This window comes from Lampetra fluviatilis, chromosome 20 (genome assembly GCF_964198595.1).
Source record: "Lampetra fluviatilis chromosome 20, kcLamFluv1.1, whole genome shotgun sequence".
NCBI lineage: Eukaryota > Metazoa > Chordata > Hyperoartia > Petromyzontiformes > Petromyzontidae > Lampetra > Lampetra fluviatilis.
Window position 1 is genome coordinate 10113660 of NC_136294.1, and position 27112 is coordinate 10140771.

A 27112-nucleotide genomic window follows, 5' to 3' on the forward strand; every position below is an offset into this window, starting at 1 on the left:
GACCACTTTGTGTTAAGTCAACGGTGGAGATAACCTGTAGAAAGACTGTAGAAAGACTGGTGCTTGCCATAGGAATGTGTAATTCCCACCACTGGCACAAGGCTGTCAACAAAGATGACCAAAATATACAATTGGTGTTTCAAAGTCACGAACAACAAACTGATTAACCATTTGACAAGGTACGCAAGGCTCAACAGCACTCAATTCAGATATGAGTGAAGTAGCACTTGATTGGAGATGTTATTTGTGCAGGACAGGAATACATCAAGGGGCTACGGCAATCTGAATACAGACGCTTGACTGAAGCAACGCTCCTCTGTTGTCGTTTTAGCTCCTCTTACGTTGCCCGACACTGCAAAAGCTAACAGAGGTGCAACCATGCACGCACGTGAACGGTAAACGCCGCGCGATCATCTTTGCCGTGCGCTGCGTTGAAAATCACTGGGGGGAAAAAGGAGCAAGCGCGAGAGCTCGCACGGCAGCCTCTGCTCGTGAATTAACATCATCCACAGCTGTTGTGCATGCAGGCGACAGTGCTCCCTCCCCAGTGTGCAGCGCCACGCAATAAAGCTGAAGCTGGGGACTGAGACCCACTTAAAATTACCAACATTGCCCGGTGGGTGGCAACACCGACGGTCAAAAAGGCAGCATGTGCGGTGCAGGGTGCATGCAGTGCTGGAGTGTACGTATGTTGAACTTATTTTGCATTGTATGGAGCCAACTGTGCTAATCGGAGGTGCAGGGGGAAAGGACAATACACTAATACCTACTTTATTAAGGGCGATATTAGCATGTAAAATCAAGATTGGTTGATTGATTTATTTGTTTTTCTTTCAATGGGTAATGTTTTATTACATGAGAGCAGCAACTAGAGTTTGACACGTGGTTGTGCTGAGTTTTGTTGCACGGCAAATTTATTTCAGCCAGGTAAGAAGCCATCTGTGACAATAAGTTCCTTAACAAGTGAAACCTGGGGACGAAATATTAAAATAACGTCAAAGAGTTAAAAGGTATTTTTCTACATAGACCACACATAATAATAATATAAATGCAGGAAGTAAAGCATTAATATTTATGTTAAATAATACATAAGGCACTCAAATAAAGTACTTGACATTATTTGTTGGGTTTATAGTTGGGTTTGGAGTAAGGCTATGCATGTCTTTCAGACCAGAGTTAGTCACACAGTCTGTAAGCAAAGGTGAACCTGGAATGCAGAGACCAAACATTCCAAAGTAGGTGCCTCCTTGGGAAACAGTCTAAAGAGTCAGTGGAGCTTAATAAGAAACACACGTATCAGTGCAACGTAGTAGTTATTCGTACGTGTAACAAGCATCCTTAAATCACTTGAGGACAAATGAATTGTGGGTAAATTCATAATTTGGCCCCAATTAATAGGGTTAGGAAATGGGTTGGCTTGTGAAATGAAGAAAAGGAAATTCTAATTTTCCGGCACTGGATTCGACTGCTCAAGCGGCGTGTGGTCTGTGTCTCATCTCACTGCATCAATGTATTTCAAAGCATCACCCATAACCACAGTTAATCACATTAGCTAATTACTTTACGCATTAGTCAATTAATTAGTTCGTCTAATTGCTCGCTCACACGTGTACTATCTTCTGGGATTATGCTGGGGTGTTTGCCACCTGCCCTAACCCCTAACCATGATATCCCCAGCAGATGCACTTCTTCTACTCAAAGCACATTGGATTTTTTTAAAAATCACAGCCAACTGCCTTCCACCAACACGGTGCTTTCCAAGGAGTCTGTTTTGCCATTTGGGATTACACAAAACATGTTCTTCTCACCTTCACCGATTGCCATTAAAAGCCTGCATTTCATTAAGTGTTAATTAAAGGAATACGCAACCCACACAACGAATTGGTCTTGTCTTGCAGAGACACATCTAGGCTGCGAATCCTGCACTGTCCAAACACCAGCAAGTAGTTGATGAGTTGATGAGCTAAAAAAATTCGGTTATTTTCAGGGACTGTTATTCAAAGAAACTGAAGTGATGCGACAGTGATGTCACTGCTGCAAGTTTGAGAATAACTTTAAAGTATGTTATTACTGCTAACCAAGCACATAACGCATGTCGGACAGCATGGGATACAACAGCCTGGGTGTGTAGTAGGGATTAAATCTCGCATTTCATGCATTTTCGATGTAACTATTTCAGAATTTGACAGGACAATTTCGGACTTTTTTTTAGATTGACATTACATCTGCAGTGTATACAGACTAACGAAAGTGATGTCACCTCATACCATGTGACGGCCATGTTAGCCAAGAAAAGTGTGAAAATGACTTCTTCACGTTAGTGACATCACTTCCAGTTTCTTGAACAATCGAAAATTTTTTTTTTTTGCCGGATCATCTGAAAATTTATATCTAGGCCACATGTTTTAGATACTTTTGAGTGCATAGCTACAATGGTGGTAGGGGGTTTAGGTTGCGTCTCCATTTAAAAGGTGAGATTTTAAAAAGTGTATTCACATTGCTTGTTTTTGTTCATTTGCGCTTAGGTCCCCAGCTTCATTGAGACCAAATTCACATCTTAATTTGCAAAAAAAAAAACCCTGCGTGCCCCCAGTATGCAGAAATTTCCGGATTCGTCAAACAAGCGCGGGGATTAACACCAGTGCACAGCTCAACAGCAAACGGATGCGACTCAAAAATACCTTTATGTATTTGGCGAACATCTGAAGACGGCAATATGGAGCAAAAGTCAGAACAGAAGGAAAAACACAATCACAAAGACACAACGGCCTCATGCTCTAAAGTTACTCGTCTTGGGAAAAGAAATTCGGTATCAATGCATTGCATGTTTGCATCATGCAAAACGGTCACAGTTGTATGGCGAAATGTTCTGCTTGTCACCGATGTGTCGATGTAATTGTTGTGTAAGAATATTCAGAATGAGACAGTTTGAGTGATTTAAATTTGCACGATATTCAAAGACAGTAGCCACACAGTGACAATATTTATCAACAAAAAATATTCCACCAATGCTAATCATGCGGTCACAGCACAGCTAAAATCCTGGTTCGGGGTTTATTCAGCCATCATACCTCCGGGGTCAATTAAAATTACCACCACTTTGTGGGAAGGTCACAAGGATCATCCCAAAGGGAGGATTGGCCTACAATGTGCAATTCAACCGAGCATAAGCAATGCTTAGAAAGACATTTATGATTTCAGCTGCCACTGCACGAGTCCGTGTCGGTTAGAAGGTCGTACAGTCCTGTGCCTGAGGCTGTCTTCTCCATTGACAGCTGCAAGCTCAGGGCTTACTCAGCAAGCTCGACTGCAGTTAACCGCAGTGGATTCTGGTGCGCCAGGACGCGTTTGTGCACGTGAATTCGCGTGCTTGGCAGCACTACCCAAGACTTTAAATTTTGGTAGAATATAATTACACGATGGTCGCAGCTGAGACGAATGTGGCAGCCACGGATTGTCGCATCACAAAACCGTGGGGAGATGGCGATGGCCTTCATCCACCGGTGGAGAGATCACGGCTGATTACGATGTCAATAATGATGGTATAATATAATATGACTTAGATTGAAATAGCGTCTAAATGCAGATTACTGCTGTTAGTCCCCGACTATGGGAAATTGTCGAGGCATGTAAAGCGTGCCGAACAGAACGTGACAGCTGCACCAATTTGCAGCAGAGGCTGCAACAGCAATACCTTGAGGAACTTGGCGAACATCTGCTCGTCGAGCGGAAAGCTCTGGACAGTCCTCTCATCGCGCGCGTGGAATTTGCCCAGCTTATTCCACTCTCTTGTCGGGTACCTACAAAACGCAGAGAATCTAAGGTCATCGCTTTCGCGTCCCAGCTCGTTCCGGGGCAAGTGTTGTTAGCGAGCACCTATTGTTATCAACCCTTTCCCGTTCCGATAACGTATGTGTACGTCATCAGCTTTTCTTTATCGGTACTGAGGCTCTCACAAGGCCGTGCGCGGGAGGGCGTGTGCTACAGTTTGGTGCCAGCTATCGTCCGGTTGTGTCACTACAGTTCTCTGCGGTGAGTACAATGTCTTTAAAAACAACGGCGCTACGCCTCTCTAAGTAAAATTAAAACCGAGCCGCTTGAGCGTTCCGAGATTCAACAGGACCCACCGTACAACTTGCAGATGTCTCGGAACATGAAAGGGTTAATAGGACTGGCATGCCAAGGGGTAAGGCGGGCCGGCACCGTTGATGTCCGCCTGCCCTTTATTTCTTTGGTGCTGTTGTTGATGCACAATTTTACCAGGCTATGTGGAGCAAAGAGAAACAAACCCTCCTAGGTGTACACGTCCAATTGCCACTGATTTGGGTTGCCAATAATCCTAACGTGCTGCACTTGGATCACGGTACAGTGCAATAACCATTTTACCATTGTGGTTATGTGTGTGTCTGTGGGAACGCATGTGGCCCTGGGCCTCCTCTAGGTCAATGTAGCCTTAAATGAGTACCTGGTGTGGTGTGTAACTATCAAAGGCAACTGGGAGTGGTAGTAGCCGCCTACCCCACTGTACCGGCCTTCATGGGTGTTCGCTAAGAGCACTTGCCCCAAGAGTCTGTTCAAGATTATATGGGGGACCTCTGTCTTTATATCTGTGTTTGTCTCTGTATGTTGTGCATGTGTGTCAGGGTTGAGCAGCAGCGCAGCAGTTTGTGCACTGCGCAACGAACCTGGCGACCCGTCTTCCGTTGCTGCTCATGACCAATAACAGCGGAGAATATTTGTACCGATCCTTGGCCTCACCTAGTTTGACTCGGCCTGATGCGGTGTGTAACATAGGCACTGTTGAGATAAACGTGGCCGAGCGTGATGTTGGCCATCCACCCCCTCCTAACCCTAAAAAGGGAACTTGGTGCAGTGTTAAGACCATCGATCCCAGGAAAACGAGGCATCCTCCACCATGGTGCTAGCCACACCACCCCTCATGTGCCTTGCAGTCCTTAACAAGTTCTCCCCGAGGCCAAACAGGAGATTGTTTTGATGTACGCGCACAAGATGCAGATATACAGGGAACGCTTCGCCAATTATGAAACCCGTGTCAGTCCACGAAGTGGGATGCCACTTTGGTTAGCAGCGTAAGTGCTACAGCTGGCTTACCGGTCGCTGATGGAGATAAGGAAGTCTTGAGGGGTGGACGAGAAGAGCTCGAAGTTTGCGATGTCGATCTGCTTCACTTGCACGGGCTCGCAGAGCTCAATCACAAACCTTGGGGAGGGACGGCGAGTGCACAGAGCGTCAGGATAGCGGCGCGTAGAGCTACAACAAGGGTTGAATACGCAACTTGGAAGAACAAATCGAACCGAGAAGGATGGTGGGGTGAATACGGGGGTCACATTGTCAGTAGCACAGGGCAGTGCAGCAAAATTCATTGTTGTGCTGTACTTATATGGTCTTACGTCTATGCACCCCACCTTCACAAACCCAGACTGGCCAACTTGGCAAAGTACGATAAAATATCCCCCACCAAAGGCACAGCGTGAGGAAGCTCTCATCCAGCAGGTGATTGGCAAGCAGCTGTGTGCGTATAGATTGATTTGAGGGAAGACAATACACAAAGCACAAATAGTTATTTTCTAGAAGATACAGCCAGGTGACGTGTCCCAGACTGTCCGCTAAGAGCTTAAAGCTATACTAATGAGGGTTTAGGTGGTTTATATGACAGGCAAGGTCAAACTTAGGGCACACTAAAAGACAAAGATCCCTCGTATAGCCTGAACAGACTGTTGGGGTAATTTTTATTCGCGAGTAGCATCTATGATGGCCGACACGGGACACGAGGAGGTGGGTGGCCAGCACCACGCCCGGCTGCCTTTGTCTCCCCAGTGGTGATGTTTACACACTGCACCAGGCACTCATTTGAGGATGAGTCGACCTAGGGGAGGCCCAGGACTTGTTCAGATATTCGTCACTGTTGTTGACCATGAGCGGAAATAGAACTCGGGTCGCAGGGTTTGTAGCACAGTACGCTAACCGCTACACTATTGCTCTAGCGACATCACTGTGTTACTGTCACTAGTCACACTAGAGTGACATTCACATTGATGTAGCTAGAGCTCTATGACAGCAACACTGACCATGACTTTAAAGTCTAAACAACACTTCGCACTGTGTTGAACACAATAATTTAGGCATATTTCAACAACATCAGAGGCATTTGCTTTTTTTGCATTGCATCTGAAGTGGCAGTCGCCTGTGATTAAACCAGATTTTCAAGTTTGTAGCCAGTGTAGTTATTTTCAAATCAGTGTATATCCACACTTTCAAATAAGCTGACAGTACACGCTGTAACTAGAAAGCAAATAGGAAATGTTTAATGACTAATGGTTCTCATGCACAAAGCCTGGTGGGTAACCGTACAAATGTCCGAGCACAGCACTAGCACGCAATGACCTACACATTTGTATTTTGCATTGCAAAGTTTTCAAGCATTGTCATAAAAAGCCCCATTTTTAGGAAACGTCCCATCTACTAAAAGGCAAAGCAGAACAGTGTATTTGCCAGTGTTCGCAAGTTTTGCATATGTTCCTCCTTAAAACCCCAAGGCATGACCTGGCAGGCTTCACAAAGTAATAAAAGCTCACACGATGATTTCACCACACCACCCTGGGGAAGGGGGCGGTTTGCCTTTTCTACCGGACATCTGTGAAAAAGAACTTCATAGCTCATTGGATTCCTCCAGTATAAATAAACATTCTGATTTTGATTCCTTTGCTTGAGACACATTAAGAGTCTTCCGTGCCGGTGGAACACACTCCGCATGCATGGCCTGTTGCAGGCTTAGCCAATGAGACCTCAGCGTGGACATTTTTAATTGGCTTGACACTTACTGGCAAACGCTGCGCCCGATTGGTCAATTGTGTGGCAGAAGCTTTGCAGGGGGGTGCGTCCAATGCAACACGCGACCCTTTAATTGCTTCTCCACATTGTGACGGTGCGTAATGACGGATGTCAATGCAGTTTGTCAGCGCAATGTATGCGGCCGTGTCAACTGAACTAAATAACGGCCATACATGCATGAGTCCATGAAGAAAAATATTTTTTACATGAACCAAGCACATGGATGACCAGCGCCGTGTCTCACAATTTTCAACTGAAATTTAACAGCGTCGTCCTCAACAGATTGAACGGTGTCACTAACGAGCTGCTATAAACACTATGCGACTCTGTATTTGCTATGTCACTTAGCTGGTGGTGCTATGGGCAGAGGTTGGCTCACAATGGGGAGGTCGCAAGTTCAAATCTCAGTCTATATTTGACTCGACCCATCAGATCTCCAGGGTTATTAAAAGCAGTACTACTTTGTGTCAAGTTAACCGTGGTTGTGCTATGAATAAAATGTCCTCCTGTCATGAGGATGTAGAATTTTCGCCACTGGCTGAGGATTGCCCATGGAAAATACTATAAGCTATTTTTTTTACGTGTGTGTGTATATGAATGTCTATTAAGGATGAATTTTTTATTTCATTATTTCAAATATTGGATTTGTGGAATTTTAGGCCCAATTAAAAAATGTATTTTTAAACATTAATTACTACATTTAAATTATAACGTTCCATCAGTAAAACAATAATTGCATGTAAAAATGTTTAAATTTCCATAATTTAATAACGTATTATTTAAATGATGGCATGTGACAGCACTTGGTGGGAAAATCACGGAAGTAGTAGCATGGAAGTGACATCACTTCCTGGGATGTCACTTCCGAAACAAAAACTATTTTTGGATCATTTGAAATTTAAAGGCTCACTTTTCAGATTTTATTTAGACCAATCTAAACTATGGAATACATCCCTTAAGTATATATATCTATAAATAGCCGTGGTTCTGTCGGTCGTCCATCGAATCACACCCATAGCATAAACTCACCATATTTTGGCACTGCATGGGTTGAGCATGTAGTGGTCCATGTTTTCCATCAATATTGCCGAAGTGCTCTAGAAATACATCGCAAACACAACGCAGGGCATCAGCTGTGTCTAATGTCACCATTATTCGTTATTGTTATACCAAACCTATCATGCCACAGGCAGAAGGGTTTTTAAACATCCAATTTCACATTTTTTTATTATACAAATCAATCTTTGTTAAAGTGTAAGACTTGACACATTTTCACATTGTACACGTAAAAACAAACTTCTGCGCACACTACCAGATATTACCTTTTGCAATTTGGAACCAAATCCCAGTACAGGGCAAAGGCTGTTACATGGCATGAAAATAGGTCATTCAACATCTACAAACAATTCCATTTTCGAAAAAAAACTCCTTTTCAGTTTTCAATTCATGGGGTTCATTGCAGTGGAATTATATAACGCAGGCTACTTGTATTACAAAGCCGACTAATACATCATGCGCACCTTCATATCAGACATTTGGAAAACCCTTAACGTGGAGGGGTGGAAAATTTCACGGGACCAGCGTTAAGGCACTGCCCCGGCAACGCGTTCATGGATTTTGACACACGCGCGCAAAAAATATCCTCGTGTCCACCGAAGAACACAACCGTGAAGTAACCGGCAATAACAGAAAATGAACGCGTGACTTTGAATCAAACCGACAGGCACGCCTTGCACGCAAAACCGAAAGGAAGACTTTTCTGGCAAACCGCCTTGCGCTGATGCTGACAAATGAAGGCAACTGCGACTCGCCTGGGAAACTCGAGAGATGGAGCCGAGAGAGGGTTGGGGGTGGTGGGGCACCCTACCTTAGCCTCAGGGTTTGTTGCAAGAATTTTCGCTCCGCACTCCACAGACGCGTAGTTGTTGAGATTTTTCTGGGTCTTTCTCACTTGGTGGAGGCTACTGTCAACGCTTTGTAAGGTTTGACCTGCAAATGCGCATGGCAGCACATTGGACGAGACAATGACTAGAATTAAGTTAAAATAAAAGCACGCTTGCCTCGGCTCATAGATTCAACGAGTGAAGTGGGGTGAGGATGAGCAAGACTGTAAAATACCAACGTACATTTCACATTGGGTAATCGTTTTTAAACTGCATAATTTTTTTCTGTCCTTGCAAAGTAAAAACTAAATAATGCTTGCGGGAAAAGGAGGGCGGGGGGGGGGAAACAGAGAATTTCTCTGCTTGCTGCTTTGAGCAAATGCGAGATGGCAGTGACATTTGATTTATTAATTATGTGTACAGTTTGCCTTTGAGGCAGACGAGTCGAGAAAAATTACTATGAGTAAAAGCCAACACAACTAGTAGTCAAACTGAAATAGATGTAAGCAATGCATTGTTAAATAAGAGGTGCTTGTGAACTTTTGATTATCTTTCTGTAAAAGGGACTCCATACTTAAAAAAAAAAACTATTTTATTGACCACGTAAAGCCATCTGAGTTTTTACCTTTTTGGCCACACATGAAAGCTCATCTAAGTGGCTTATCATGTGGAAATTTATAGTAGCAACCAAACAATCTAAGAACGTGTTTCTAAATGCGGACAGCAAAACCAGAGGACGCGGAGAAAAATCCACGCGACCACTGGGAGAGAGAGAACACGCAAACTCCAAAGATACAAGCATCATCGGGGTCGGGATCGAACCCAAGAACGTCCTGCATACTGGGTAATTCTGTTTGGCAAAGTGTAAATATGTGTGGGGAGTTTCAGTCATGTGTAAACATTCCCATGAGAGACCTTTATCAGGTAAAGGGCGAGGTATCTTCAGATAAATTGCGGTGAAAACAGAGAAAAATATACGGGCAAAGGGCAGTCGTGTGCCACGTTGCCATTGTAAAACGGGAAAAAAACAAATGGAGATGTTGCAAGCACCGTCGTCTGCGATGTGGCCAGGTGGCACTGCAGTAGCAATCAGAATATTGTTTAAATCTCGGTCAGGGGTTATGCTTATTACATCATCAAACCGGTATCAAACGTGTCCAGAATTATGGGAAACTCAACAGCGCTCCGTCCTACAGAGGAACTGTTCAATAAGCACTTGAATTGTCAAAACACCTTAATGCAGGATTTTGCCCAAAACAAAAATGTGAGACTCACAAAGGCATCCTAGATATATACAGGGAACCATACTCTTTGGTTCTGATGACGGGGGGGGGGGGGGGGGGGTTGTGGAAAAAATACTTTTGTATTTTAAGTGGAGAAACAGATATATAAACAAGACATTGTCTGCTTATCCAATTTGATACTTACATTCTCCTCAACACTGCAATCGATTGTTTAGTGGTATGTACAAAATAATTATGCGTCGAACTAGGACCCATATTTTAAAGAGAAAATGCTTTACAACATTAATTCGAGCAAGCCTGACTCTGCTACTGAGACACTACGGTGGAAACCAGTACAGAGTCTGCTTGTCTTGCATCAATGCCACTGAAATAATTAACTCACAAAAGTCCATGGGGGGCCATGGGTTTGGTAAAAAACTAATTAGTGTAGTCCATGAAAACCTGTCCTGCTATTGGAATGCATCTCGGGCTCTTTCCCTCGCCAACCTAGAATTATCAGCTCTGTTCCTACGTACGCAAAGTCCTCCGCTACGTCCAAAATTATCGTGACCCACGGACCCCCCCCCCTCCTCCGCCTACACGTTGATGTGCAATACGGGCACGAGGGCAGGGCAAGTGAGACACTTGCTTTGCTTCTCTTTCTCCTCCTCCATCACTTTCTTCTTCCACTCGTCGAAGGAGGGGATGTCTTCGTGGGGGCCGGGGTGCGTGTCTGCAGGGTCGCCGACGTGCTGGGTGGTGGCGACGCTGCTGCCCTCCGTGGGGGTCACTGGCTCTCCTTCCTCTGCTGCGGGAGCCACCTCTTTTTCATCGCCCGCCGCTGTCTCCTCGCCACCTTCGCTCTCTGCGTCCTTGGGGGCCAGCCGATCGTCTTTGAACGGAGGAGTGCTCGCGTCGGCACGGCGGGGCTCCTGCATTGAAAGATAATCAGTCAATTAGATGAACAGTGTCCCGTATTGAGAACCATCGAGTATATTTTGCAAGACAGACCTATGGCGAAAAGTGTCTCCCCACTAAAAACAGCAATGTGGTGATGCTCAACTACTATGATATCCTGAATATTTGGTAAAAAATTCCAATACTTCATGGGATCTATAGGATAAGCCTCAATTCGTACAATCCACCAAACATCCTTTCAATGTGATTGATGGCTTAGAGCAGTGTTCATCACTAATCAGTCTTTGTAGGGGGGTACTTTCGCTGATAAGACATCAACAGTGTGAGGGCCGCCACACATCTGAAACCATTGGGTTTGACAGCATGATGGGTGTGTTTTCACATTTGTGTATTGTCGGGGGCCACACTAAAGCCACCAAGGGCCGCTAGTGGCCCCCGGGCCTTGCATTGAAGAACACTGGCTCAGAGGCATGCACCACCAAGTCTGGCTAATTTTAAACATTCAATATTAAAAAGGCAATTCACACAAGATACACATCTTTACCAAAATATCCTAACGGTCACAATGGCGATTTACACCTTTCCGTGTTTTCACCAAATTGAGAAGCATGCCCCCCCCCTCCCTTACCTCTTCAGCCTTCGTGCCATCAAGCTTGGCTTCAGGTGCCACCTCCAGCTGAACGGACGCTACCAGGGGCTTCTCTTCATGCGTGGCCAGAACTGGTGGCAGCTCCTTCTCCGGCCCCTCCACGTGGTCTGTTGGGTCCTCTGAGCGGGGTTTATCCTCGATCCGTGGGGCATCGGGGGGCAATTCAGTTTCCCCGCTGGAGCTGCCAAGAGAGGACATCAATAGGCGACTGGCTGCGAGTTCTGGCAACACACAAGAGCTTCATACCCTGGCACAAAAACGAGTTAACACCACCACCACCCACTGTAATTCACCATCAGTGTTCATCATCATCTTTATTACTCACGTTTTGTAGATCACAATAGAGACAGAGACACAACTTTCAGCCTTATGGACTTGCCTGGGCAAGTAGAGTTTGCGAGCGCATATTCAGGATGGTGCAACACACAAGAGGATGATGTGGTTAACACCATTTCTTTTGCTCCACCCTTGTCTCCCAATAGTTGCAACTGGAATACAAACCTGTGCGAAGCATTCTCTATGTGTGAGCATTAGCAATGGGGAAAGAAAGGTGGCCACATCACCTCTTCATGCGCTGTGCTGGCTTCAAGAGATGAATGCTAATGACTATTCTATCTATTATCTATTTTTATTTTACCAGGTAAGGCCCACTGAGCTATGTAGCTTTTTTTTCAGACGTCGACCTGGCCACAAATGATAGCTCAACGAAGTAGCTTATCACGTGGAAATACATACCAGCCAGATACTCTAAATGCATGTTTCTAAATGTGGAGTGAAAATACACACGACCAAGGTGAGAGACACACACAAACTCCAAATATACAGGCGTCAGGGTATGCAGCGAACCCACAACCTCCTATATACCCGACGAGGCAGTTAACATCTCGCCACCGTGGCACCTCCAATGACACTGGCCTCACGAGTCTATCATATCTCGTATCTTACCTATAAATGTCATTTTATGTCTGTTTGTCTGTGTGTGGCCGAAACTTGCAAGGGATTTGGCTTGCAAACCGTGGGGTTTACGTTTAAAAAAAGTATCCAGGTACCACGCCATAAGCCCCGTGCTGAGCCAGCACTATTCCGATTTCGCGCCCATCACCTTTAAAGTAGTTTAATTAGCGATTTAGTGCTGTTTTAGGTTATTTATTAGCACGCGCTAAAGCACCCGTCTGCGCATGCTCGCCCCTACCAAGTCACACGCGTTCGGTGGGGGGGAATTCTCATGAATGTGGACAGTGTATAAGGTAAGACACAGATTTACAGCTCCCTTAAAACATTTAACATTACTGTTCACTCATTGCTATTACTGCTATTTAATATTAAATGATTTAGAGTTGCATTATTTATTTATTGATTACACGTGTAGTGACTGTGATTGTCACTGTGTGGTGCCGGGCTTACGAAGCCACGGTGGATAGTGTGCTGACATTACGTGTAGCCCGCTTATGGGGTGTAGTACCAGCCCTAGCGGGGTTTGGGTGAGTGCTGGCCAGCGCGGAGGCACCGCGAGCAGTGTGCGGTGCGGGCTCCCGGTGAGGGCGCGAGAGGGAGCATCAGCCAGCCAGGGTTACCTTGGGGCATGATACGCTGGTTGACCTGCTGACACGTGACCGGATGATATTGGAGGGGGACTACCGGTGGACGGGGGCCGCTGGGCGGTCACATGGTCTAAAAGAGCTCTCGGGAGCCTTCGAGAAAGAGCTCGAGAGATCTGGAAGGTGGACGGGGCGAAGGGCGGAGCCAGCCCCAGCCCAGGGGGATATAACGGGGCCCCGTGAGGAGCTCGGGGTTCTTCGTGTGCTGGTGTGAAGAAGATCCACGTAGGGGAGAAGAAGCCTCTAGCCACGTAGTCCGGGACCCAGCTTGTGGTCCGGGCCGGGATAGCGAACCGTGTCTAGTTCTGCTGTAGCGTGGTTAGATGGGCATTCGAGACCCGAGTGTAGATTGTGTGATGTTGTGTTAAAGTTACGTAATAAATAGTGTTGCTCCCAAGATAACGTTTGCAACTCAGTTGGACTCACTACACACACACCGCTCGGCACGCGCCAAAGCACGCATATGCGCATGCTGGACCCTACCAACTCACACGTGTTTAGAGGGGGCAATTTTCATTCGTGTGGACACAAGGTCACACACACACATTTTCAGCTCCCTTAAAACATTGTGTGTGTCAGTCGCTATGTGTGTGCATGTGTAAGTCGATGTGTGTGTATGTGTAAGTCTACGTATGTGTGTGTGTAAGTCGACGTGCGTGTGTAAGTCGATGTGTGTGTTTTTGTCTGTGTGAGTGAGTCGATGTACGTGTCTGAGTCGATGTCTATGTGTGCGAGTCCATGTATGTGTGTGTGAGTCGATGTGTGTGTGTAAGTCCATTAGTATGTGTGTGTGTAAGTCGATGTGTGTGCGAGTCCATGTGTGTGTGTAAGTCCATATGTGTGTGTAAGTCGATGTGTGTGTGTGTAAGTCGATGTGTGTATGTGCAACTCGATGTGTGTGTGTATGAGTCGATGTGTGTGTTTAAGTCGATGTGTGTGTTTGAGTCCATATGTGTCTTTGTGTGTATAAGTCGATGTGTTTGGGTGTGTGGGTTGATGTCTGTGTGTGCGTAAGTCGATGTGTGTGTGGGTCGATGTGGCCTCAAGGTGCACATGGCCTGGCACAAGCGTCGTGGTGACGTCACCGCCACTTCGTGGCGGTGGCGGTTGTTGTGTGTAAGTCCATTAGTATGTGTGTGTGTAAGTTGATGTGTGTGTGTGTAAGTCGATGTGTGCGTGTGAGTCCAAGTGTGTGTAAGTCCATGTGTGTGTGTAAGTCCGTGTTTGTGTGTGCAACTCGATGTGTGTGTGTATGAGTCGATGTGTGTGTGTGTAAGTCGATGTGTTTGGGTGCGTGGGTCGATGTGTGTGTGTCTTTTTTGCCTGGGCAACGCCGGGTACATCCCACTAGTACAATATATATACCTGGTGAGCCCATGCAGGAGAATGCAAAAGCTGCCCTGTTGTCCTGACACTGGCTGTCCAGTATTGTAAGGCTGTGCCAAAGTAAAAAATGTAGGGCTTTGGGTCTAGTTTAAATCCATTAATACGAAACTGAGCCAAGTAAAAAATGAAACGCCAAACAAAATCTGCTTACTAATAAGAGTCTAAGCCACAGTTGGTATCTGAGTTATGTTTTACAGTGGTGTTCCCCCACTGGCACACTTTCAGTTTGCTCATTGATTGGGGGTAAAAACAGGAATAAGCATTCAAATGAGTTTTTACGTAAAGGCGGACATTTCCTGACATTTAATTTTTTTAGGCTCAGGCCAACAAATGCGAAAAACTTAAGATCATCAATGGGGCATTGTTATAAAATGCCTGGCACCACTTTGCAAAGTCTGAGAGAATGTTTATTCAGCTGAGTGTGGAAAACGTCCAATGGCAAAAGCAGCCTTTATCATTTAAATTAACTCAACTGTATCCACAGGAACGCAGAGAAATTATTCATAAGGCTGGATTAATGTTTAATTTCTCTTCTGTGGGTAAAAGGTTTCTTTCCAATACATGCAGCAGTGTTCAGTTCTCTTTTTCCTGCATGTGAAGTTATTTGCCTATTTATAGTACTGTACAGTACTTGCAAATGTTGCTTCAAGACAAGTCTGCGTGAAATGTATGTAGAACTTATTTTTGGCACCGTACATAGCCAACCGTGCTAATAATGTCAACTCGTGTCAAGATCCTTGCCTATACACCACAACAGGAGAATGGACATTTCTTGCAAGTGTTGCAATATGTAACAATCTTCATGACACATAGCCACTACCACTACGGCTAATACATATTCTCAGAAGCAACATCTTTACATTGTAATTCCTTAAAAGTTGAAAAAAGTAATGATAATTTATCACGCTGGTCCTGAGTTAGTAGTCAAAATCATGCATTGCTCAGACAGTGACAACTTTTATATTTTTTACTTCTGATAAAGAGATGAGGCTCATTTTAATTACATAGGGGAGATAATAATGTTAGGCCTTTGTATATCTCTTGGCTGGGATTTCAACTCATACTCTCAATAATAGAAGGGCTGCTTGTCTGTCAATTGTGCTCAATTCCCCCCATTAAACGTCCTCAGTATTTCCTGTCAATGTATTTTGCAATTGAACATTATTTATCTTTAAAGCGTAGCTGAATTTAATAAATGCACACTGTACACTATACAGCATCAACAGATCCCAGCAAGCCGAAACATAAAGTGTAGATTACCATTAAATCCTCCATTCTTACGACAGGATTGACAATATTTGCAGGCTGTGTAAAAAAAAGTGAAATATTATTTTTTATAGCATTTCTCAACAAGCCAGAAGTTTCTTTGCAAATGAACAGGAAGTGACACTGGGGGCTGCTTTGCATAATGTGTCGACAACCTGAACGTGCACATGATGTCAAAAGAGAGTGGGGGGCGTCGTGGTTCTAGATACAGTAGAGTGAGACGCACTTATGTTTACGGTATGTATGTTGAACTTCTTTCGCACCATACGTAGCCAACCAGGCGAATCGGAGTTGCGGCGGGGGAAGAAGACAACAAACTAAACACAAAAAGCAGTTGTAAAGAAACGCGTTTTTAATATAGATTATTGAAATGTGCGTAGCTCCAGTGGCTTCCCAATATCGGAAGGAAGAGCATTCCAGAAGGCTGCAGAAGGCGTTCCAGACGGCCACAGAACTGAAAGGAAGTGTAATTTGCTTCCGAATTTGTTTAATACAAATTAAGTTGTCTAATAATCATTTACTGGTGTTTACTTATTTATCTTTATGAGGCCATGGTGGGTGTAATCACTTTAAATTACTTAATTAGGTGCCAGGGTACAAAGATATATAGACAACATATGTGTGAACATATTTTTACACAATCACTGGACTGTGATGGAAGCAGGTGTGCACAAGAGTGGTTCACTCTGCGTCAATCTACCAAATGAGCTCTTGGGAGACAGATAGGAATACAATAACAGGAAAATATCTATGGGACCCTTTTTGCCGGTATCAAGATGATGAAAAAACAATAGGCGTTACCCTTTCCGGCAATAACACAGGTGTTAAGATGATTAAACACCAAATAGACACACATTGCAAGGCATCCAGTCTGCATTAACCACACAAACCTGTGGTAAAACATGCAAAGAAACGTGCTTTGATAATGTATGCGTTGTCCTTGTGATGTTTACCTTTTGGCGTTCTGTGATCTAACACTGGTGAGACGAGGCCATAAATGAGGTGGTCTCTGGTGTAGGCCAATCAGTTCCAAGGACAATGCAAACATTATCAAATCATGTTCTTTGCAGGTTTTACCACAAGCTTGTGTCTTTAATGCAGACTTGATGCCTTGCAATAGGCATCTATTTGGTGCTTGAACATCAAACACCGGTATTATTGTTGGAAAGGGTAAAAAGCCTAGTCTTTTTCCATCATTAAGAGAACAACGTGTTTTTAGAGTCATTGGTGAGATTTTATGCACAGGGCAACCTGGTTAATCACAGGTAGGGGCCACAGACTTGACTTCCAAAAAAGCGGTTGTCAGTTTAACATGTAGCCTTTCGCAACCACTATTATCCATAACAATCGTTTTTTGGGTTAGGTTGCGTAAATATGAATGTGTCGTTAAACCCACCGCAACCCAACACAGCCAATTAGAAAGGTTTGTCACGTGAACAACACGTGCCAATTAGTCACTACTTCACACCGGTGTGTTGGAGAGTAAACGCACAACATTTACAATTAGAGTATGGCCTTTTGCTGGTGATTACAACCAGCTTCATCGGGCGATTAAGCCAGATTTGTAAAGAAATCCTCCTGTTTCGGTCTTCCTGTTTTGTCATTTTATTTGCACGAGTCGATTGTTGACCAGAATTTGAACTCACAACCCCTTCCAACTCTAAGTTGAGTGCTCAGAGCCCAGTGTCATGCTGCATCACACAGAGGTCAGGTGGCTGTCAGGATACAATCTGTGGCATTCAAGCGTGCCGGCTCGGTGCAATGACTAAGGGGTTGCACACAGTATGATTTACTCACGATACAAGACGATATCAAGTTTCGTGATGAGACAACATTATCGTGACATCAGTTGCTCTACTTTAAATGCGAATTAATTTTACTAAAAAGTTCTTCGACTGCAGTGCACACAGAATAAATTCTAATCCTACCATCAGTCTACTAATCATTGCAATTTGTCACACTTATGTCGACTTTCCCAGTTACACCATAATAAATTAGATCATGAAAAGAATTGTGAAAAATACGAATTCGGACAATCGCCAATAAATCTGGAAATCATTTTGCAAAATCATAGTTGAATGCAAAACATATATATATTTAACAACTGTAATTACTGACTGTTACTTAAGAATATATATTTTGTCAGGATATAATATATCTTACATATGACCGCATCTCGTAAAGTACATTAATATCGCGGCATTTTTTTAATGTTATTTAAATTCTTATTTTTAATAAGAACATGTTCTTTTTCTCTTAACTGTTATCATTCAACATGTTATTGTTAATTTCAATGTTAGGTTAGAAACAATTATGCCAGTGCCCTCCAGTTACCTGGGTGAAATGTATGCCTGTCTGTATGTTTAACTTTTTTCGCACCGCACGTAGTCAACCGTGCTAATCGGAGGTGCGGGGAGAAGACAACAAACTAAATACAAAAAGCAGTTCTAAAGAAATTAGTTTTCAATCGAGATTAAAAAGTGCATATCTCCTAATATCGGAAGAATGTTCCAGATGGCTGCAGATGCGCATCTAAAAGTGCACAATGCGGTGATAGTATTTGTTCGATGGTCAGCTAAAAGCCTCTGCAAGGATGACCGGAGTTTGCGAGATGGTTTGTGCTCCTTGAGATCAGAAAGGTAATATGCTTAATTTGTGGCAAGCACTTTGTGTGTCACGAGTCCGATCTTATAATGTATATTCGTTCGGCAACTGGAAGTCAATACAGCACGACGAGCACTGGCGGCACATGGTCAGATCTTGCAGTACCCGTTAGGACACGTGCCAGAGAATTTTTTATATGCGCCAGCTTGGTGATATTTTTGCCAGACATCCCGTAGAGAGAGAGCCCTCTCAGCCACCCGGTCACGTCCACATCTACAACGCGCAAACAAGGGCACCGCGTGTTCACAGTAGAGACGGTACCTGTCGAAAATCTTGGGAGGGATGGGTGGAGATGGGAGCACGACCTCCGGGCTGCCCTCCTCCCCTGCACCATTGCACTCGACAGTGGACGGTTGAGTGGCTGCCGAGTCTCCATATCCCAGGGTGCTCGTCATCCCAAGCTTCTCTATTGCACTAAAAAAGACACAAAGATCCCCCATTTAACCTTATAGACCGTAGGGGCAAGTGACATTAGCGGGCACTACCGCGCCCCACCCCAACCCCCCAACCACCCGCTGATATTCACACATCGTATGAGGTACTTGTTTAAGGTTAAAGGGGCGGAGGCCTAAGACAGGTCCGAAATGAACCCAGTTCACCGGGATTATACTGCAGGTGATGTAACTAATATCATGCCCAGCCACCTCTATACTGCCAATGCTGATGTTTTTGCACACTACATCAAGTAAAGTCAACCTCGGGGAAGCCCAGGATCGATTCAGGTATCGCTGGCTATTGAAATTTGTTGCTATGAAGGAGGGCCATTGCACAAAACGTCGCCTATTATTTACTTTCTCTTTATAGGCCACAGAGTTATTGGCGGATGTGCAAAGTTTTCTACTTATTTATTTGTTTGTTGGATGCGACAATGGACTTCTGGGTACCTGTCTTCTGTCGGGGGTGGGGATGAGGTAGGATGGACAGACACTGGCTCGGACTGGCCACCTTCCGAGGTGTGTTGCAAATTGTCGCCCGAGACCAGAGTCTCTGATGCGTTGGATTCACTGTGCATTGCACCATCATACGATGACTTCTGCGACTCCTGATGGGCACACACAAAAAATGGTGAAACCGTTGCAATGACCCAAAACAACAATCTGTTATTATTATTTTTTAACAAGAAAGCATGTCATCAATATTTGTTAAACATCTACGGCTTTCAATGTGTCCATAAACTCTGACGAATATCAAAATGTTTTTTTATGGTATCTCTAAATCATGCCAATTAAACTTAACTATTAAGCTATTTTGCCAGGTAAGGCCCACTGAGCTATATGGCTCTTTTTCAGATGCGACCACGCTATCAAAAATGATAGCCCATCGAAGTAGCTTATCGCGTGTAAATGTATAGCAGCCAAATACTCTTAAATGCATATTTCTAAATGTGGAGGGAAAAACCGGAGGACCAACAAAAAAAAATCCATATGACTACGGGGAGAAAATATATACAGGTGTGAAGGGTTGGGATCGAACCCATGACCTCCTGTATATCAGGCGAAGAAGTTAATATAATCGAAATGATGAAAGTAATTATACACAGGCCCATAACACATTTTGGGACATAAGTGGCTCTCCAGGATACCATAGCATCTTCTTCTCTGCAGCACACAGTTTTTGGTCAGCAAATTATCAATGCAGTAACGCATATTTTCAAGTCAAGTCTATATTTTGACGTGGAATCTTTCGAGGAAAATGGCAAGTGCAGAAAGGCATTCATCATTTACTGCAAAACATATTTTGAGTGTTCATATGAACTGAACCTTTTATGAGACATTCTTGGTCTTTTATACGGGTGGGAGTGTTGTGTAACGTTGTTGTTGTTGGACATGTGCATGCGGTTATTTTTGCTGTTTAAGATTAACACCAGGTGTGTAGTATTTATGCATTGGAATTACCGTCCAGTAGCAATAACCAGAGAACGTACTTTGACAACGCATTGCTTTTACACAGTCAACACACCAGTGGGCTAAAGTAGTGAACTATTTGTCTTTTGTCAACGTGACACATTTTTTACTGATTGGCCGTGTCGGGTGGTGGAGGGTTACGACACATTTATAAATAACGCGATCTAACCCAAAAACGTTTATTATGACGTGTGTATGTACGCACTGTCATCTCAATTACAAACAAATTTATTCGGCCAGTTACATAGGCGAGGGCAGCTTCATGCGGCAAATGCGAGTGTGACACTGACACTCAGTGAATGCAAGTGTGATGTTGAAACGCAGCTTAAATTAAACACACAACTCTCACCTGATTTTCATCCTCATCATGGATAAACACTTGCGCTTCACCAGTATAAGGATTATTCGCATTCTTGTTATCCAAACGTGCATTCATTTGCAAGTCCGGCTTTGTGTTCAAAGGCCCTCCCATGGGCACCTAAGGAATGCATTTTTCATGATAATAGCATGAGAAAAGCACGAGCACATTAATTCCACTTCAATTACTGGACAATGAGCGCGTAGGCACGTAACACCGCTGGGAAATTGTGCTCATGTCCAGGTGCCAAATCCTGTATCATCTAATATCGCTGCTTATGAGGTGATGTGCTGTGACTGCACAACACAGATCACTGCCGCGAAGGTTATTTTATTCAGGAAGATATATGGTGGCCTTCAGCCAAAGATAAGTGCTTAAGGCCACAAATGGGTAATTCATCTCTGCCACACATTCACCTGCCTTTGATGTGCTGTAACTACCAGTCTGGGCAGTTGGACGGGTAAGGTGGACGTGTTAATTTATTGGAATCCACTTCATCTCTTTATAACCTTCAAAGCACTTGACTCAATTAGAATTGTAAATACCCATCTCCAGACCAGGGTCAATAAATGAGTACCACTTAGTGGGGTAGTTAACAGTGCTCATCAAATACGCAATCAAGTACAATGTCCACTGCTGGCTTAGAAGCGCCAACATAGTCATGCGAACGGTTATCCATTTAAGTCGGTGGACACTTTGAATTTCGACTTTAGAAAATATTGTCTGAAAGCAGTGGGAAGCTAAACTAAACTAAAAATGTAACTATTTTATTTTAGCAGGTAAAGCCCACTGAGCTACATTTTTCAGAAGCGACCTGGCCACAAATGATAGCTCAACGGAGTAGCTTACCATGTGGAAATGTATAGCAGCAAAATACTCTAAACACATGTTTCTAAATGTGGAGGGGAAAAACTGGAGGACCCGGATAAAAATCCACACGACCACAGGGAGAGAGACACACAAACTCCAAATATATTGCAGGGCGTCAGGGTGGGGATGGAACCCACGACCTCCTGCATACCAGGCGAGGGAGTTAACATCTCCTAGCCACCGTGGCGTCACATTCGAGGCCAAGTTAGCGTGACTGAGGACCCCACTTGCAAAACTGCGAGCCACGTGTGATTGCTCAAAATGTTGGCCCCCCTCGGCAGGCCGAAACCAAACCCGCATCGCGGGGAGCGCAAGCGAGCCGGGCACAAGGCCATGGGGTGGCACCACGCCACCCACGCCCTGCAAATTCATGGCATTCACGAGGAGCTCGAAATTCGCACAGGAAACACGCGGGTTTCAAAATGCATCTATTAACAGGTGACATGAAGCAAGAGATTAATTACAATTCATTCCCGTCATTCATCTATCCATCTTGGTGCCACTGAGGATACAAATAGAAGGTTTTATTTTCAAATATAAAACCCAGTCAGGGGTAAACAAAGTGAGCTGGTAAAAAAATTGCACATTCTTAGGGACACCATTAGAGATGAGTGTTGCCTCATTCTCTATTGAAGATGCAGACAGGTTGCCTTTCTTCTACTATAAGGCAGTGCAATGCTGAAGACAGTGGTGGTATTGTATCAGTTTTGTGCTTGTTCACCGCTGTAACAGGACTCAAAATCAAAATGAACAGATTGGTTCGCTAACATGGGACTTTATGCCAGTATCAAATTCTGAAACTGATAGGCCTACACCAGACAGCCTTCTTCCATAGGCCAATCAGTTTCAAAGAGCATGTTTTGTTTGTATGTCCACCACCAGTACGTGTGGTTAATGCCGACTTGATTCCTGTTTGATTGCCAGAAAGGGTAAAACATATTCTTATTTTTCATAGATCGGTTCTGTTTTATCTGTTATTAAAGTAACATCGATCCATGGCAGAGCGACAGTTTATATATGTTCTTATGAATAGAAAACCAGCGATCTGCCTGCCAAATCCCATCTAACCACCATTATATCAAGCACAGCCATAACGAATCTGGAATGCCGGCTCCCATCATGCACTGCAAGTCATAACAGAATTGCTTTTAAAGTCTTACTGCATTCATATCACTAGGTGGTGGGGGGAGGGGAGCACTATTACGGGGTGCTCCTTAAAGTAACTTTAAAGATCTTGACTTCGTGACTGCAGGAATTCATATTCTTTGGGTCTTTCGGTAAAGTCACGTAGATAGGTGACTTTACCGAAAGACCCAAAGAATATAACTTTAAATGCTTCATTAAAAAAGACAAGTCGTCCTTATATAGTATACGGACGCCTAGGCTGTGCACCCCCCAGCTGTCTGGCAAGTTTTAAGCTCCATTCATGAATTATTTTTTTAATGTGCGGGCAGGCGAGTCGTCACAGTGCCCTCTATTGAGGTGACTGCACTGATGTACTACAACGTATGTAAGAGTGACGTCACGGCGCCATGACTCGAGCGTTATCAAACCCTAACCCCTGTATTTAACTTTAAAAGTATTTTTTGCTGAGGGCAAGTCTTAACCTGTTGGGACAGAATGGCACACACAGCTAAAGTATGCATCGACAATATAAGAGGTATGTATTCATGTCCACGTCTTCCTTCGTGCGAGCACAGCTTTGCGTTCCTCAATTACCTGCTCCTCGGCCTCTGGCACTGTGTCACCATCACCCGAGTGTTGCCCGCTGCCTCCAAGCGCCGGCCCCGTGTCTTCATCCAGTCCAGGGCAGCACCTGCTGGAGCAGCGGCAGCGACAGCAGCAGGTTTGCGCTCATTACACACAAAGTGCTTGCCACAAATGAACCACAATACCTTGCGGATCTCGTCAAGGAGCGTAAACCATCACGCGAACTCCGGTCATCCTCGCAGAAGCGGGTTTTGGCTGGCCATCAAAAAACAAAGACGGTCACCGCATCTGCGCGCTTACAGATGCACTTCTGTGGCTGTCTGGAATGCTCTTCCTTCTGATATTAGTAAGGCACTGGAGCTATGCACTTTTAAATCATCCAGTTTGAAAATTAATTTCTTAAGAACTACGTTTGCTGTTTAGTTTGTCCTTCTCCACACCTCAGATTAGCACGGTTGGCTAGGCACGGTGCGAAAGAAGTTGAACATACATACAGTAGCAACAGCAGAGGGGGCATGCGCGACGCATTAATCCACGCAACACGAGTGCCATCACTACCGCCGCCATCGCTAGCCCACGTTTGAATGCAGCTCCCAACTCAAACAAGCAAGGTCATGGCATTCACTTCCACTGGTGAACCTGAGCCTGTGGTGTAACGTCTACATTCCTATCGCAGAAGCCAGTGTCTTCCATGAGATTACCATTGTTGGCTTACTGCAATCTGAAGCTCATGTGATTCAACCGCCAGGGATTCAAGGCAAAATGTAATCCGCATATGACATTTAAGGGAGTTGCAACAACAAATATCACTTACATTTTTCCAGAAGATACATGCCTGACTGTCTAATAGAAGTATGAAGTTACAATCAAATTCACAATTATGGCACGTCAGTCATGCCAGGGTGACGTAATTTTAAAATATGATAACACGCCACTGCAGTAACATCAGTGCTAAAACAGGAGGCCTGAGTATACATTTAAAAAGCCTTCCCCCCCCCCCCATTAACAAACAGGCTCCCGTTGGACAACCGAGGATATACAGAATAGGTGCCTATCTACAAGATAACAGCAATTTTGGTGTTTTATCTCTTCTTTTGTTGGCAGTCGACAGTGATTGTCCTATACAGTGACACAGGAATGTGGAATATATGCCAATGGCTCAAGGCTATTAATGGACTTGAGAGCCATGCCAGCATTGTATGAGTGGGAATCTATGGGACCAATTTATTAGTTTTGGGTGCTTGTTTGCTCTGTCATCTTCACTCGAGTGCATGTGCACAGCCGCCGAGATGTCGCATCCGTTGCCATGTCATGCTAATTTGCTGGCTGCAGCCAAGCGGAAGTTTTGGAGGCCGGCGGGCAAAGCGTCCCCCCTCCGCCCCCCTTCTGGAGCGTTTTTTTTGCAAGCCCGATTGCTCCCGAAAATAGCGACGCGTGTCGCGACGCATGGCCGCCCCCTCTGCGTTAATCGGATCACGTCGCCCGTCATACCCTCTCAATTCCCCTCCTTCGACCTCCCCCCACAAACCTTTCAGCTTTGGCGAAGCCTGTGTTTTTGAAGAGTTCATTGGAACTGAGCGCTCGGGACGGAATCATCGAATTACCTGCTTTGACAAATGTACCGTGGCATTCATTTTATTGACCCTGGACGAATGAAAGGCTGTCATCCCCAAAACCAGGATTCAAACACGTACCCTTTAACTGGTGGTGATGCAGTTACACTACATTAAAACACATCCCATGTTTAAAGATCCCACTTGGATTATATATACGGTTTTTATAAATAACAGTACATTCTGTAAATGCACTCAATTCGGTCATTGTGGAATTAATGAGATTTTGTAAAGAAAACTAATATATACCGTGGCACCCCACTCCTGAATTATAAACATATTTTAAGGAAACACTGAGTAAAAAAAAATCTCTGAGCATATTTCCACAGCACTGGATACAGGGCCCAAACAGTGCTTGTCTGGCAGGTGATGATACAACCTGCGTCATCTTTCCACAGGGGTCGGCCTTTTTTGTTTTATTTTTCGCCAGCTTCGAATATCACCTTGCCCCGGCCCACACCAGAGACACGCTGCACCCAAACCAATCGCCCCTTCAAGGCCTCTATGATCCGTGGGATGCAGATCTCCTCTGAGATCCCAGGTCTCGTGCAGTGCTTTGAGATCGTCCATGAAAGATACTTTAAAATTTAATCAGGATTATTATTGTTGTTACGTGGCGCACTAACAATGAGAGGTCAAACAGTAAAATTACGGCAGGGCAGGCTCCTGACAGACACCCAGACCTTTAACATTTACAGCAGGTTTCAAATGACTGCACCCTCGTAAATAACATGCAAATGCAGCATGTTATAATACTACTGTTCGGCTTGGGGTATCTAGGTCAGCAGCGACACGCCACCTTCTGTGGACTCATAAGGTCCGAAAATGTTATCAGGATCAGCAGATTCTCCATTGAGCTCGCACACCCCCACCCCCTTCCCAATTATTTCTGCATGGAATTACCAAAGTGTGCCATCTGTTGCAAAATGAACAAAAAAAGACCCTGTGATGTACTGTGAAAACGTCAAGCATTAAGAGCTCCTCTACACTTGTACAGTATACTGTAGACACATCCAAATATGTCCCTCCCCCTCCTTACTGTTTGTTTCAGTAGAAACACTAAAAAGTAAATAACTCGATTGGACAAGGGGAAGTGGTCGACATCTTGATGACAAGAGACACGTGGCGCCTGCTTCTTGGGCGAGGCGATTCCAGAGTTTAGGGACCGCGACGTTTTTGACCTCCCCAAATAAATATTTAATGAATAAGCCGTCCATACAAAATTTTAATTGCTTTAAAAGAACCAATTAATTGATTACTTGATACCGATTTTGATACAGGCATGCATTGTCACTGGATCCGAGTACGTGTGCAAAATTTTGAATTGATTGGACAACAGAAAGTAGACAAAATTTTGATTACAAGATTTGACCACGACAAACAGGAGTCAAATTATTGGTTCTTTCGGTAAAGTCACGTAGAAGGGGAAAAAATACATCTTTATTATTTATTTATTATTTCCCTTCTACGTGACTTTACCAAAAGAACCAAGAATATGAATCCCTGCAGTCACGAAAGCTTAAATCAAAATTTGAACAGGAGTCAAGTTAAATAAAACCGTTGAAAAAAGGCCCAACACCAAAATCCCAAAGTTTCACAAACCCAAATTCTTAATGGTGCTGTGCTGCCTGCAGATGCCAGACATTATTGCACTCACGGATTTTCGATTCAAACAGTTGTTTGAAACAGCTTGTTGGTTATGCACATTTCGTCTGTAAGCGGACATTTTCTTGAGATGCAGAACTTCCTTGAATAACGTATTGCTCGCATCAAAATATATAGCTTAAAGTGACGCAATTTATCATAAATTCTACACGATGGACTATTGGTCAAAAAGCGCGTGTGTGTCCCCCCCCTCCACTCAAATGAGTGTTCATCCACATTGGCTCCTCTTGAGTTAGCGCTTAATTTCCACATTCACCATGGCGAGGACCAAAGTCTCACTACAACATGCCCTATGTTGGGCTTTCCAAAAAAAAAGCGCTTCTCCACATATCGATCCCAGACAGCTGATGGGTCCGACAAAGCCTAAGTAACAGGATGTGAACTTGCAACCTTCCAAGAGCGAGTCGTGGTGCGTTGTAACCGCAAACGCCGCATAGCTAGATATGTACGATTTTGTTAAAACAGCCGTTATCGCCTGGGAACACTATAACGTGGTCTGCCTGCATTATGCACAATGCAAAAACAATGTGGAAACGTGACACGCGGTACCCTT

General features: G+C 44.3%; 1 protein-coding gene across 6 annotated transcripts in view; it reads right to left on the reverse strand.

Annotated features, from left to right (window-relative positions):
* The window catches only part of LOC144937950 (SUN domain-containing ossification factor-like), a 79868-nt gene that overhangs the window by 17715 nt on the left and 35041 nt on the right, over window positions 1-27112 (reverse strand). For 3 of the 6 annotated variants that reach the window (XM_078865595.1, XM_078865592.1, XM_078865597.1), the window contains exons 2-12: window positions 23291-23390; window positions 20693-20821; window positions 19324-19481; window positions 18701-18853; window positions 11505-11706; window positions 10608-10890; window positions 8720-8841; window positions 7882-7949; window positions 5113-5220; window positions 3695-3800; window positions 2682-2702 (exon numbers count right to left, since the gene is read on the reverse strand). In XM_078865595.1, the coding sequence (XP_078721721.1) occupies window positions 2682-2702; window positions 3695-3800; window positions 5113-5220; window positions 7882-7949; window positions 8720-8841; window positions 10608-10890; window positions 11505-11706; window positions 18701-18853; window positions 19324-19481; window positions 20693-20821; window positions 23291-23390 (1450 nt within the window). The remainder of the gene's footprint in view (window positions 1-2681; window positions 2703-3694; window positions 3801-5112; window positions 5221-7881; window positions 7950-8719; window positions 8842-10607; window positions 10891-11504; window positions 11707-18700; window positions 18854-19323; window positions 19482-20692; window positions 20822-23290; window positions 23391-27112) is intronic. The other 3 variants (XM_078865596.1, XM_078865593.1, XM_078865594.1) reach the window with 2 other exon arrangements.